Below are 15,492 nucleotides of genomic sequence, written 5' to 3' on the forward strand. Positions count from 1 at the left end.
GTGCTATTCCATCCCACCCCAAAGAAAGAAAACAAACCGATGTAGCTCCTGTAGCATCTGGAGCCCAGACGGACACCAGGGGCTTTGGACAGATCCTTTGGAAAGGAAATCCAGCTTATTCTGCAACGTGGCGGTTTTTAAAATACCTCCTCACACACACGGCCAAGGCTGTGTTCCTAGTAGCTGAGGGCCATTCAGCACGAGAGCACTCTGAAATCATGTTCCCTAGCTTCAGAAAGACTCCTGAAATATTAGAAGCCTTGGGCACCATTGGTAGGAAAGCAGTCTGCAACAGCTGGAGGCAAACTTGAGGTCAGAGTGAAGGCAGCAGCCGTATTTGCACAGTTTAGAAACAGCTGTTTCCACCTCTAACTGTAGAAAGCAATTAAAGACTGAGAAACCCACCAAACCACAGGAAGGACAGAGAGTTGAGTCTTAAGAGACAGATCCTGACACCCTCACTTGCACTGAATAGCGCCTTATTCCACTAGTATTCCCAAGGAGGAAGGATTACCTAGTGGATAGAGCACTGGATAAGGGCTGAGAAGAACTGGGGTCAGCTCCTAGTGCAGACATCGATTATGGTGTTACCTTGGGCAAAGTTGCTTAATTTGCCTGTGCCACTGTCCTATACAGATAGATTGACAATAAATCCACTAAGGACAGTGAAACACTCAAACACTATGGTGATAAGGGCCCTACAAACATTCCTTTTTAATCTGAGCAAAATGAACAGAATTTTGCCCAGAATGAACCCTCAAATCATAACTGCTTTGAATTTCAACAGTGGCCTTCAGCTTCAAATTCCTGGATCCAAACTCACTTTTACTTGTTTCGGTTCCAGGCTGCGTGGCCCTATTTCTGATTCTGACACAGCCACAATTTCACATGATCAACCATGCCAGATTTTGGTGCAAACCGGTGGAAACAATGTGAAAACGAAACCGATCTCATGAGAGCTGTCATTCAAAATGGAAGGAGTTTCAAGACCAGCCCATTGCTGCCATCTGGAGAGGGCCCAAATTACATGAGTCCATAGGTTTAAGACAGTCCCTGCCCAAAGGTGCTCTACCTAATTAGCTCTCTTGTTAAATCTATTGGAAATGTATTTATGGGGCATTCCTCTAGGCAATGAAATTGTGAGTCCTGAATAACTGTTTATAGAATTCTAGCGCTAACAAACGGGGGAGGGATAGCTCAGTGGTTTGAGCATTGGCCTGCTAAACCCAGCATTGTAAATTCAATCCTTGAGGGGGTGATTTGGGGCAAAAATCTGTCATGGGATTGGTCCTGCTTTGAGCAGGGGGTTGGCCTAGATGACCTCTTGAGGTCCCTTCCAACCCTGATATTCTATGAACGGTTCCAGATTGACAGACCTGGAAACCAATGGCCTTTAGCCGCACTAATGGAATCATCAGAACAAGCTTCCCTAATACTGTACAGTCAAAGCACCCCAGTCCTACCTCCAAGGTACCAGCTCTAAGGGCCAACAGAGAGTTCAGGGTTCTTTTCATCTTCCAGTGAGGAGGCTAGTTATCTTATGCAGGCACTTGTCCACTAGGAACTCGGCTAACACCACCAATTTCTTAGGGCCTGTGACTTCAGCAAAGACAATCTCTTAGTCTGATGCAGATGTTCTCTCCCCTTCTAGCAACACACAATTTCCCTGCTAAACTCCAGCACCATCACTGGTTCCTCCACCTGTCTGCTCAGGCAGAAACAACTGGGTAGATGTTTCCGACATTTGGAGGGGCACAACATGACTTTCTGTCAGTAAGTCTCTTGACTTGGATCCAAGACTGTTTCAACTCTTTCCCCACCCATCCCTACTCTAAAACTCCAGGCTATTACAAACTATTCTTGCTGATGGCGGCTTTTGCCTCTGTGGCTGCTGATAGAGACCTCATCAAATCATGCAGTAGCACAACCATGTGGATATTTGGAAACTTTAAAGGGGCACAATCAATGTCCAAAAACAGGAAATTTGACCTGCTTTGTTGCTTTTTCTACATCTTTTTGCAACATCCTTGGAATGTTTTGTATTTTGAAAGTATTTTTGTTTGTTTGTTTAGCACTTGAGTCAATACTATGTTGTCTAAAATTAGAGTCCCTGCACCCAGAAAAACATACAGTAAAAACCAGTTAGTGGGCACTGCCCAGCCCTCAGGAGAAACCCTACACTAAACAGATCAGCCCTGTTAAGCCTGGCACTCGTTCACAACCTTCCAATAGCAGACAAGCATGTGCACACAATGGGAGAGAGGAAAATCGGTAAGGTAGCAGCTTTCAGGTTCACACTTCTTATGATTAAGGGTACGTCTACACTACCCGCTGGATCAGGGGGCAGCGATCGATCCAGCGGGGATCGATTGACCGTGTCCAGTCTAGATACGATCAATCGATCCCCGAGCCCCCTCCTGTCGACTCCTGTACTCCAGCGCCACGAGAGGCGCAAGCAGAGTCGACGGGGGAGCGGCAGCAGTTGACTCACCGCGGTGAAGACACCACGGTAAGGTCACTCTAAGTACATCAACTTCAGCTACATTATTCACATAGCTGAAGTCGTGTAACTTAGATCAATTCCCACCGCCCACCCCCTGCAGTGTAGACCAGGGCTAAGATACCATCCTGGGATTCAGGAAGTCTGGCTTCAATTCAGTTCTAGTTCTATCCGGCAGAGGCCAGTGGTGTACACACACTCAATTTTCATTATAGTATAATAACAGTTTGCATGTTTATAGCACCTTTCATCCAAGAACTTCAAAGTGCTTTAAAACCATTCATTAAGCTTCAGAAAGTGGCTGTGTGGTAGGTGTTATCTTTATTTTGCTGCTCGAGGAAAGGTGGTGCAGCTAAGCTATAGTTGCACAGGGATCCTCTGGCAGAGGCTGGAGTCGAACCCAGGAGTCCTGACCCTCATCTAAGCAATGGGCTAGACATCCTCCCCAAAGGGGAGCTATTTAAGGTGATTGTTGCGATAGGAAATGGTTTTTAAGACTTCAGCACAATAGAAACAGATTCGACACGATATTGTTAAAACCCTTCCCAGCTGAATTCCACATACACCCTCCCCTCGGTGAACCCCAGCTCTGAGTTACTGAGCGCTACTGTAACCAACCCAGGCTGCGTACCTACAGACATCACAATCACGGAGTGACCACTGCCCCTTTATTTCTATGACTGTACTGTGGTGCCTAGAGGTCTTAACTGAGGCTACAGCCACGTCGTGTTAGTTGCTGTGCAGACACCTAGTGAGAAGCGCCCCTGCCCCACAGAGCTTTACCGCCCAAGCTGACAAGCCAAAGACAGAGTGGAAGGGGAAACAGAGGTACAAAGAAGTGGAACTCTTCTGACCACTCTTCAGAAACAAGCCCCAGCTATTTGTGCTAAAAGGAGCAACCAACTCCCTCGCCTATGGCTGAGCTGCAGTGGCTGGGGCCAGGCAGTACAGGAAGACATGATCCTACACACTAAACCAGCATATCGACCAACGATTTCCTGACAGTCTGAGCAGGGGCCCTCTGCCCAGAACAGGCTGGCAGGGCCACGTTCCTAAACCAAAGACTCACCCCAGCCATCTCCCCCAAAGCCACTCCCTCACTTACCTTGTCAAGCTTTGCTTCTATCTCCACCACATCTGTTTCCACTTCATCTATGGTCGCCCTGTAATCAGAAGAGCAAAAAGGGGAAATCAGCTGGTTGCCTAAACATGGAGGATGGGCAGAGAAACCGAACAGTCCTTGACAGGCAAAGGCCGGAAGAACTCCAAAAGGCAGAGGAGAGGGGTGGAAGTTCACACCACCCAGTCTGGGGTTTCCTGCGCAGAGGCTGCCGTCTGAGCGGAGGATCCACGTTTTGGGAGAATTCCATTCCGAGGATCCTACATTATCTGGGGTGGGTTTTGCTCCTGGGCTGGTGAAAAATATGGGAAGGAGGGGAGAAAATTGCTGACAACCCCCCATCCGTGTCACTGGCAAGTCACTGGGCTGTCTTGTGCTAGGGCAATGTACAGCAAAGCCACCACCCGTGGGGTCTTATTCTGATCTCATTTACGCCCATGTAAATCGGGAGCAACTGTTAAGTTACACCAGCATGAATGACATGGCTGGGGTAAACGGGTGCACCGCCCCGGCAACCAGCATTAACTGTGCCCAGAACAGGGGCAACCAGCATTAACTGCCGGCGTAGAGCCCTTGTGAAACTAGACCTCAGGCTGTAACTATGCCTCAAGAACACCCACACGTTGGCTTGCATCTTCTCAACCCCAGCAAGCCTTTAGCCCGATGTGGGCATATCTTGGTCCCGTTAACGTCTCAATCTACTCACTCTCACACACCTCTGAGTGTTACCCTTAGTGCCTTGGCTGTGTCTGGAGGAGAGATCCATTGGGTCTGTTTTCTTTCCATTTCTTGGGTGCTGGTGACAGTAAGAGGCCAGTAGGATTCTGGCCTCCCCCAACTGTGGGACACATTCCAATGACATCAGCCCAGCCCATTGGCAAAAGACATTTCCAGCTCAAGACCTTTGGGGTAAATCCACTTTTCTCTTAGGCAAAACTCCAACTGCAAGAGCAGTAAGGCAGAAACCTTCCCACTGAATGCAGCTTACTGGGATAGCCTGTCCACAGCTGGGCAGCCATTCCCTTCAACAAGCACCTGGAAATGTGGTAAACCTCACTGCAATTTTGTGTCCCAGCACATGCATTCCAGAGTCCATTGCATGAACCCTCTCACACGTGTGGGTTTGCTGTGAACAGCATGAAGTGTTAACGCTCGGCTTTTTAAAAATTCCAGCCATGGGCATGTGCCAGGTAAAAGGTCTGTGGAGGAAGGATGTGCCGGTGAAGCACCGATTCATGTGGCTTTAAAACAGCCAAGGACGTGACACGCACAATCCAAAAGGAACCAGGAGAAAACCCCCAGGGCCTCAGTAGATCAGGCAACAAAATCTATTCTCTAAAGGCTCTTGTTTTAAACAGATGAACAGCCTCCCAGGGACACATTGCTAACAACAGGAAGGACAAATAAAAAATGATTGATAGGGCAAAGTCATAAAATTTGGATCCAGATCCAAACTTCCACTGAGTTTGGGAAGGGAGTTTCACTCTGATCACAGAGTCATAGAAACGTTGGGCTGGAAGGGACCTTGAGAGGTCATGTGATGTTGTGATTCAGCCTGTCTCTCTTTCTCGGAGGAAATACAAGTAGCAGAGCAAACTCAGCACTTCTCCACATTCACCATTCTTCCAGGGGAAATAAACGAACAATACCTTCTACAGGTGAACACAGCCCCCATCTGACACTGCTACAAGTCGGCCGACATCCCGCCGGGTAATCCAAATGGAACAGAGATGGGAGACTCCCTCCCCACAAAGGAAATAAATCAAATAGAAGGCCAGGCGCTGATCTCGAGCACGTCAGTTCTGTCCTGAACTTTTAAGGCGATCGCCAATCCAGTGCGCACAGGCTTCAGGAGAGAGCACCTCTCCCAACAGTCTCCAATCTCCCTTGGAGTGCTGTGAGGAGCCAGATGATTCAAACAACTTACAGTATAGACCTAATATTCAGGGACAACACCGGCCATGTGATGTAGCATGTGACTGTGTGACTCTCCTCCCTGCACATTATGCCTGTCCCTATCACAGTCCTGTCACATTACATAATTGGGCCCAATTCTGACAGGTGCTGAGCAGCCTCAAATTCTGCTAAAATCCCTGGAAGGTGTGCGTATGCATGGGTACTGATATCCCTATTTTAGAGATAGGGGGCTGAGACACTGAGGGTACATCTACACTGCAAAGAAAAACCCGCAGCAGCTCAATTGACTTGGGCTCACCATGTGGGGCTAAAAACCTTGAGCAGATTTTGACCCACGCGGGAACGGCTACACTGCTGGTTTTAGCCATGCAGTCTGAGTTGGTTGACACAGGCTTGAAGACTCAGCGCCATGTTTTTTCCTTTGCAGTGCGGATATAGCCTTAGTGACTTGCCCAAGGTCACCCAGGAAGTCTGTGGCGGAGCAAGGAACTGAACGCAGCTTTCCCAAGTTCCTGGGGAGCACCCTGACCCCTGGACCATCCTTCCTCTCTATTAAGCGTAAGAGGAGACTGCATGAGCCAATCGAGTTCTGTTGTGCTGTGTCCTTTCCCCCACCCCTGTCAGTTTCTATCCTTTATGACATCCAACAAAACAGCTTTTATTTATCTCTGGGCTAAGATTTTCAAGGGCAGGGGTGTGGGGCAGGATTCCCATTTCCCGTTGATGTTTTTAAATGGGGTATTCCCATTGATTTTTACTGGGGGACTGGGTGGCTAAATCCCTTAGGCAGGTTGAAAATTCCAACCCTATTTCTTAGCTATCCTGTAAGGTCATTGCAGTCCAACCCCATCCTCCAAGAGCAAGCAATTTAAAAAATGAATGTTACATAGAAAGTTGCTCTGAAGGAGGATTCACACCCATTATATGCCAACACAGTAAAATCTTTGTGGCAAGGATGGTCTTTTTTTTTAATGACATGTACAAGGCCCTGATCCACAATTGGGGCCTCTGGGTGCTACTAACATATATAATTACAATGATGTTATTGCTCAATGCTGGGAGGGGCAGGGGAGGTCCCATCTGCCATTCCTGGGCTTTCAGGTTATGTGGCTGCTTTGTTGAGTTTCATAGGGGTCGTGGGAAGTGGTGGGGCTGTTTCCCTGGGGGGAGAGGAAAAACTAGTTTATTTAATGTAATCGCCTCGTAATCAATGTACCAGCGCTTTTAGAAGGGTTTGTGAAAGGTTTGTAATTGCCTTAGGGTATTCAGCGCATGGGGAGTTCACACAGTCATGGGACATACCACCACATGACCTATTGTGACTGAATATTAAGTGCATGTTGTCAGACGTCTGAATCACCTGGTTCCTCACGTGCCGAGGGAGGCTTAGCCTGGGCTCACTCTGGAGCTCGCTGATTGTGGGGATTTTTCTGCGCAAGACCTCTTGTCTCACCCCCTATTTCCTCTCTTTCCTTCCCCCATTTTTTGCCCTCTTGAGGGGGAGCTAATGAGACCCACCTGATTTGGGTGCCTCATGAGTCAGCAGAATTGCTCTGCAGCTCCCAGCCGCGTCCCAGAATCCAAGATCCCGTTATTGCCTCACAAGGGGCTGATCCAACAAGCTGGATCTAAACAGCCTGAGAGTTTGGGGCATTGACGCCCTGGCTCTGAATGCTGAGGCTGTGCCCTGCCCCAGCTTCCACTGCACAAATCTACAAGCAAGAAAATAACTTTGCCTCATCCCATCTCTCCAGCAATCTGGGTCCCCATAGGCATGAGGAGGTGGTATTGCTCAGTGAGTAGGGGCAATTTCTTTTGCCTTTCTTTTCAAGGGGTTTAGGAGCTGACGGAAGGCGCTGGAGTGACAGACTCAGATAAGCGGCTTCTATTCATCATCAGTGAATGCTTCCCACACCTCCCCCCCTCCCGCCAGTCCGCCTCAGCCCTGTTCTGGAAAGACCTCCACAAGGACTGGGAGTTCATTCTCCAGGCACAATGAGCGGTCAGCTTGCCAGCTGAGGTGCTAGCCGTGATAGGGCATTTGTACATGTGATTATTATTTCATAATGGTAGCACTTAGAGAGCACCAGATAAGATTGGGGGCCCCATGTGATAAGCATTGTACTGACACTAGATAAGAGGCAGTCCCTGCCTTGAAGAGTTTACAATCTAGGCAAGGCAAAAGAGTGGGAGGGGAAAGAGGGGCACAGAGAGTGGAAGTGACTTGACCAAGGTCACACTGTAGGCCAGTGGCAATAGAATCCAGCTTTCCTGACTCCTGAGCAAGTGCCCTACTCACTGAGCAATACCACCTCCCTATGAAGTTGCTCAGAATGGGGCTGAGACCATCAGCTTGGTCACATAGGCCACTAAAGGGCTAGCATGAAGTAATGACTTTTTCAGTCTCCTCTGACCAGGGTTGGATTTGAACTAGCATCTCAGAGGGTCCTGCTATGCTCTGTGTTAAGCTTGCTAAATACCCAGTGAGAATTCCCTTTCCCCTTCTGCTCTGGGGGGTGTCCAAATCTCACTGTTTCTTCCTTTGCAACATTTCTAAGATGCAACCTTCACTCGCTGTTCTCACCTCTCATCTCCTCCCTTCTTGCTTATGGGAACACTCTCCTCTCCAGGCCTCCTTCACACCCACATTGCTCCCGCTCCAGTCGGTACAAATTGCAGCCACCAAGATCATCTGCCTCGTCCGTCCTTCTGTTCACATCACCCCTTTCTTTGAACCCCTCCAGTCACTCCCCCATTGCTATTGCATCCAACTTCTCGGGCCTCGGATCGGTTGGACCCTCCCCTGCCTTGACACCTCCTCTCCCCAGCATTTGAACCATTCCAATGCAGAGGGCAAGCTGGAAAACGTTGGATTACGTGACTTGAGAATTTAGGGTGGAGCCAGGAAAAGAACCCAGGAGTCCTGGGGCACAATTTTCAATTGGTGTAAATCAGCATAGCACGACTGTCTTTAAAAAAAACTCAGAGTGGAATCAATGAAGCAGCTTACACACCTAACGTCTATTTAGGCTCCAAATGTCCACTGAAATCAACAGAACTAAGGAATCCTCTGGTTGTGCCAATTAATGCAGCTCTACCAGCTTCAGCAGAGCTATGTCCCTTCTACGCCAGCTGATAATACAGTCCTTGATTTCAAACCACCTGTTTTAAATGATAGACAACTATCCCTCCCTTAAATTAGGTCCACTTCCTCACTCCATGGAGCTCAGCTGACTTATACTAGCCGAAGAACTGGCCTTTATTTTCTGAGGTTTGACAACTATGGGGCAGATTGTTTATCTTTTACATAGTTGTTTTGGAACCAGATTTTTTAATCCGTTACATACAGCCCTTCCCCATCTGCCATAAATGTGGTTTTCATAAAGAAATCTTTCACATAGCTGTGAAGCCTCAAAGAATATGCGTATTTGTTTTAAGAATTAAGGAGTCTAGTTACTTAACATCTCATAACCAGCTTGTGAAATCTAAATTAGCTGCATATTTAGGAACCATGATGTAATGCTTGTAACCATCCTTATTTGAGTTGATTATCCCCCCACCAAACCACATGAGGTTACTTACGAGCAAGAGAAAGTCTCATATATTATCAGCATACTCTCTTTTCATGCAAAACTGTTTCTGTCTTGTGGTTTGACTATATCCTTCCCGGCCATTTTGGACATGATGGGCCATATGCTGGCCTAGGATAAACCAGTATAAATCCATGGAAGTCAAGGGCATTGCATCTTCTTGCACCAGAATTGTATTGGGCCCAGTATCTGCTTTCCTTTCCTTGTCTAGTTTCTTTTAGCAGGGCTCCTGGCATTCCTACATGGGCCATGGTGTGCTCAGACTCCCTGCAACAGCAAGAGGTATTGAAGTTCCCCTGATGCGCTGCGCAGAGAGTACTTGGTCGCTGATCGCTTAGAGAAAATGACACTCCCCCGAAACAAATCTACTTCCTGACACAAGCCAAACTTCAAACACAGAAGAAGTGCCATCAGTTATTCATCACCATTATGTGCTACGTAAGATGGCCGGGGATCTAGTTTTCATCCAGCAAAGCCGGATAGAGACAATGTAAGTGCCCCTAGCAGTTGAGATGCAGTTGGCTAGGTCCTGCCGGCTCCCGCAATGCAGGAGGAAATATGTTGACAGACAAAATGAGGGATTCTACCTGCCGGGCACTTCAGATACTACTATACCTTGGCCAGATTCCCTCCCGCTCCTCCACCCCCAGCTTCAGAGTCTCTCCCTGCATCCTTGGTAGCTAGATAGACCTCTTCCTGCCATCACCGAGAGGAACCCAAAGCTAAGTATCCCAAATTAGAGGGAGTTGGCAGGTTCATAATCATTAGTTGGCTCGAGAGCTGGATTTCACAGCTGGCCTCCATCCCTATCATGGGCCCACCCAAGATCCTGTATCTGAACTCCCTAAACTTGGGGGGAGGGGGAGGGATTTGAAATCTGGATCCAGAATTTAACAGCACAGTCCTATGTCTAATCAAACTTGAGCAGCCTTTGTAGTAATAGATGAACCCCAAAAGGTGCCCAGCAGATACAACGCCAAAGGTCTGGTTGCTTCCTCAAACGTTATTTCCACGCTCCAGACCACTTCTAGGCACAGGTTCTCTCCCTGCGCCTACCACTGACCTGCGATGTGCCTCACCTTCCCCCTCTGCAAAAAAAGGGCTAATGAATCTTCTCACCCTTTGCAAAGGGCTCTGAGATCTATGGCTGTAACGCACTAGCTAGGAGCCAAGGAAGTACAAATCTCAATGTCTATATTAATGTAAATAAAAGGGATTCTGGATGTAAGATCATGTAGGGTACAGAGATACGCACTGATGCTGTGGTCTAGATATGTCCACAGAACAAATCTGTGTGGCATCAGCATTGCACAGAGGTGCCTCTCCAAACATCCAGCCCAGCCCTGCCATGTATGAGCTCCCTCAACTCCCACTGGCTCCAGTCGGAAAAGAGCGGGTCCTATTCCCAGAGGAGCTCGTTAAACTCTCCCTGCTGGAGCCATTCTTTGCTCAGAGGGTCTCCTGCAGACTTGATTTTGTTCTGCAGACGGAGCAATCTCCCTGGAAGGCCATTCGCCCTCAAGCGAAGCAAGGGAGTTAGCTGCCTCCCGTTTTCAGGCAAGTGTAATTTTCTTTGGTGCCAGCAAAGGGCCCAAGAATAGTAAATCTATTTTATGTTTTCAGAATAAGATCTCGAAACAGTGCTGTAATATCGGCCTTTGCTACCCGCAAATACAGCTCTGCTCTGCCTGCGTTGCCCAGGCTGTGTTGGAAGAGGAAAGTGAGCTGTGTCCAATTTGGAAAGTCACTGAAGAAGATTTGAATCCAGCCCACCGTTTTATTTGAACTAAACTTGTCAATTACCATGTTGATGCCTCTTTAGAATTCTGACCACATCCACAATGACCCTGGGCTTCCTGCAGTGTCACAGCTGGTGTGCTGCTATTGATAGATCTTGGCTAGGGTCCTGCTAGCCAGAGAGGACCAGACACAAACCCTTCCTGCATGCCCCAGACGGCTAGCTCGAACAATGCTGCTGAGGTGATCTTCTGAGTTTTAAAGGAAGCATTGGATGGATGGGTTACAGGCAAGGGTGAATTTAGTGCTGCTGGAGAATGAAGTTCTCTGTTTAATCACAAAACAGATAATACGTAGCGGACAGTAGTGGTGCCGGTTTCCCTGCACGACTTCTTCAATGTGTCCCAATCCTCATCTCAGCCAGGAGGGTGTTTGCAGACAATTGGCATCGGCTACCCACTCTTCCAGATCAGAGACTGGCACCTGTAGGCTTATTATATCTTCTCCTTTCACTATCCACAGACTTTTTCACCAGCACAAACACTTCCCCTACAAATGCCTTGGGAAATGAATTAAGAGAGTCCCGTATGCTATGAAAGGGAATGGGTAGGTTATATTAGAATGGAGGATGGGTGAGCGCGCCTAAGTTCCACATTTCACCTGGCTCTACTTTCTGCCTTCGGATGGGCTGCTCTTTAACCCAAATCAAATACTGTTACATCAGTTTGTCTGGTTGCCACGGTACCAATGCATCGTCATGGAGATTTCAGTCTCCTGAGCCATGGCAACCACAGCACCGCAACAACATCAAGCAGACTTAGAGGTAAGCGCTGGGCTGTCCTTTTCCAAAGCTTGTTCTCCCAACAGCTAACTTGAGCCACCCCCGGAAGCAGCTCTAAGATCAGGATGGGAATCAAGACTCCCATCCCCCCACGATGAGTGGGCGGGAAACAAAGTCCTGGTGACTCACAATCCCAGCCCAGATTCTTCACTCCCCACAGGTTGCCACGGGGGTCTGACCATAATTGATCCGTCACCCAGGCCTTTGAAACGGCTTCCAAAAAAGAGGCTTATTTCCTCCTTTAACGATGTGCTGCCAAGCTCTTTCTGGCAGTGCGTATGGAAGCCCAATAGGAATGCCAGCCTCCCAGTCTGTGCCAACGGCAGAAGCCTGTGCAAGAAACAGAAATAATGAAAGGGCTGCTCTCCGGCAGATTTTTCTGCTATTTTTATTCTCTGGACTTGGAAGTCACATGCCTTCATGCATCATCCCCTTATTGCCCATCCGGATTCAATTTTTCCACGCGGTTTCCTCTCATCTGTGAGAGATGGATAGAAGAGCCAGCTGAAAGAAGGGGTTTATCTCTGCAGTGAAGAAACAGCAGCAGCTGCTAAACGGCAGACATCAACTTGAAGGATTTTAACCACATACTAGAAACTAGGAACTTCCAAGCTGCCCTTCAGCCTTCTCCCCTTGGAATAGCTTTGCCATCCTCACGGCGGTGGTGTCACAGCTTGCTGTGCCCATATCTTGAGGGGAAGCAATAGGCTTTGACTGAACGTTTGTTTGGCCCCCTCCTCGTGAGTAATAAAGGCCATGGGCCAAATTCTCTGCTGATTTCATCCTCTCTGTTTATATCAATAGAGCAGAGAATTCGGCACATTATAGACCGTAAGTGAGATTCTGATCTCAGTTATACAAATGTACCGTGCGCCTGGGATAACGCCACTGAGATCAACGGCGTCACTGCAGCGCGACTGAGACCAGAACTGGCCCTGAGCGGTGAGGAAGCGAGACAGAAAGGCAGCACATGCCATTCCTATGATCTGTGGGGCACCTATGTGCTTGCCATGCAGAGGGAGCGTGCCATACTTCTGAGCACAGCCAGGAATCCTCAGACATCCGTGGCAGCTGTCATGTGTCAAAAAGAATGTGCAGCATCCTGCACGTTCACATGGTCGGAGGAACCTAACTAGAAAGACAAGTGACCGGGACAGGAGGAGGTGAATCGTTTCACTGAGACCCAAAAAGCAAGGTCCTAATTATCCAGCGGCTAAGAGCTGTTCAGTCATCTCCTGGCGAGGTGCCCTGCTTGCTTCCCAGTGCTGTGCTCCTCCTAAAGCTCTTCCAGGCCTCAGGCTATTTCCATCATGAGAGAAGAGAAAACAGCCCGTGACCTAAACGTCCAGTGGCAGCTTGCGCAGTGCGAAATACAGCCCTCCCGAATACAGAGAAGAGACGCAGTTTCATTCAATGAAACTAGAACTGTCCCCAACTCCGAGGGTGTTCGGAATCTGAATTTTGCTTCAGGCTGAGGCTGAGGGGAAGCCATGGAGAAGCATCCCCCGCCTCTGAGGAAGTTGTGGTCCCCACAAGCATTTTAAAATCCCAGGCGGAAGAGGGATAACTAACCCGTGTAGATCTGAGGGATGGAGTGAATGCACTGGCCTTTTCCTCTCTGGGGACTTGGTTTCACTGCAGTTAGGTGGTTTTAGAAAGGTGCTGAGTAGACACTTCTCCATGGCACAAAAGAATAAGAAACTAGAAAAGTTTGCCAGGACTGACAGGCTGCACCAGGTCAGTGTTAAGGTGCATCAGTAGATTAACCCAAGACTAGAGCACAGGGCCACATTGAGGTCAACCAGCAGAGCTACGTAGGTGAGCCGAGACTGGATTTTCAAGTGGTGTCGCATGGAAGGATTAGGGGTGCACGGGCAAAGCGGGTGAAGGTAGGATTTGGCTGGCAGGGGGTGCTGTGAGTCAGCGCTGAAGTGCATTGGTAGAGTTCTGCGATGCTATGTCAGGCTTGGGCTGTGCCTAATGAGCTATCCCTGAAACCCAGCGGCGTTGGTGGCTTCATCCTTCAGCCCTTACTGCATCTGACCTGATTGCACTGGTAAGAGCAGTGAAAGAGCCAAACCATTGCATGGCATGGATGGGAGCACACCGGTAGGGTAACCACGTGAGTAATGAAAAATTAGCAGTCATTACCTGAGCTATATGGTAGTCAACGTACCCCGGGATGCATTTCAAGCACCATCCTAGGACAGCTGACTGAGTGGCATCCCAGTCTATGCTAAGCATTGCTCACCCTCTCACTCACCCTGCGGCCCTTGGGCTCTGGCCATTGACTGACAATACAAGGCAGCAACTTCTGAAAGGCCACCGGAGTTTCTCTAAACTAGCATCCCAGCTCCATTATAATTACCGAGACTCAGAAACAAACACCACAGCTTGTCATTTATCCTGCAGCACCTCAAGGATGGGCTGATGTTACTTGACTCGGCTGCTAGCCTTGGATTGCTGGGATTTCTAATCTTCTGTTGTGTGTGTATCAATTATATTTCAGGGTGCAGAACCAAATGAGAACAAAAACTACTCGTTTTGATTAAGAGAATGAATTCTGGAGGAATAGCCAAGGGACGATCTATGCTGAAGAGTTCCGATGCAGAGCTGGCTTTGAAGATTCCACCCACACAAACTCTCTACCAAGAAGACCAAAGCAAGGTGGGTAAAACATCCCTAATGAAATTCAAAATGCTCCTTCAAGCCAAATAATCCATTTTTTGGATCTAAACTGGCGCCTTGGCCGTAACATGCAAAATCATGTAGTTCTGCGGGTCTTCATGACCAAATCACTTAAAAACATGACATTTCGGGGGTGGGTGAGGGCATGAAAAGAGGCAAAACAAAACTGAAAACAAAATATGGGGCACAAAAGGTCTAAAAATTGCTACAGTCTTGACACTAAATTCCAGAGGTGACCTCACCCAAGCACACAGTCATGCGACTGGTTGGTAAACCCAATGGTGAGTCAAATGCAAACTCATTAACCCTTTTGTGGACTCTCCATACATCATAGATCCTTTCCTTAGTAGCATGGGAAAGGAAAACCTTTTATTCCCACCATGACCAAATGGTTCTGAAATCAAAAGGAATTTTTTGAGTAGCAGAGTTTGATCCCTCCCCATAGCAAGAGGTCTGTAAAGCAGATACCAGTGCTACTTCCACTGCTAGTGTCATCAGGCCAAAGTCTCCAGAACCATCCCGTCAGCCATTCTTGGTCAGGTAAAAGGAAAACAAAACCACTGGCTGACTAGTATTCTGTTGGTGCGGGCAGCAGAGCTGCTATTTGGAAATATAACTGAATGGTCTTGGCTCTTAATCTATGTTCCTTATCTTCAGATAGTGGAATTAAACCTTTTCAAAGAACATGGGGCTAATCCTACCTCACTTGTGTCTTGTGTTAGACTGGAAACTCTTTAAGGCAAATACTGTGTTTTTCCACATGTTAGTACAATGGCCAGCACATTGGAGCTTGGATTGGATTGACGCAGTGGGGCAATACAAATGGAGGATGATAATAGGATTACACAGTAGTGATATGAAACAACATTCAAGTTCTTTCATTATGTATCAGAAGGCATCATGACCCAACTGGACCTCATTTAGCTAGATGCAGCGATTAGAATTAGTCACAATTTTCCTGCAACTTGTCTGAGTGTGCAGGCTGACGTGGCAGGCTTAAAAATGTAGGGAGCTGCATGCCAGCCAGGACCAATGAGCCAGAACGAAAGAACCTGTCATAACAAGGGCAATCACCAACAATCATCTCTGAGCCTTAGCT

General features: G+C 48.0%; 1 protein-coding gene across 7 annotated transcripts in view; it reads right to left on the minus strand.

Annotated features, from left to right (window-relative positions):
- The window catches only part of ACAP3 (ArfGAP with coiled-coil, ankyrin repeat and PH domains 3), a 161,358-nt gene that overhangs the window by 88,247 nt on the left and 57,619 nt on the right, over nucleotides 1–15,492 (minus strand). For 2 of the 7 annotated variants that reach the window (XM_039509222.1, XM_039509221.1), the window contains exons 1-2: nucleotides 4,337–4,534; nucleotides 3,606–3,663 (exon numbers count right to left, since the gene is read on the minus strand). In XM_039509222.1, the coding sequence (XP_039365156.1) occupies nucleotides 3,606–3,663; nucleotides 4,337–4,482 (204 nt within the window). In that variant the 5' untranslated portion in view covers nucleotides 4,483–4,534. Of the gene's footprint in view, nucleotides 1–3,605; nucleotides 3,664–4,336; nucleotides 4,535–5,269; nucleotides 5,311–15,492 lie in introns of those variants that run through there. The other 5 variants (XM_039509219.1, XM_039509220.1, XM_039509223.1 and 2 more) reach the window with 3 other exon arrangements.

Source organism: Mauremys reevesii, linkage group 21 (assembly GCF_016161935.1).
Source record: "Mauremys reevesii isolate NIE-2019 linkage group 21, ASM1616193v1, whole genome shotgun sequence".
Lineage (NCBI taxonomy): Eukaryota > Metazoa > Chordata > Testudines > Geoemydidae > Mauremys > Mauremys reevesii.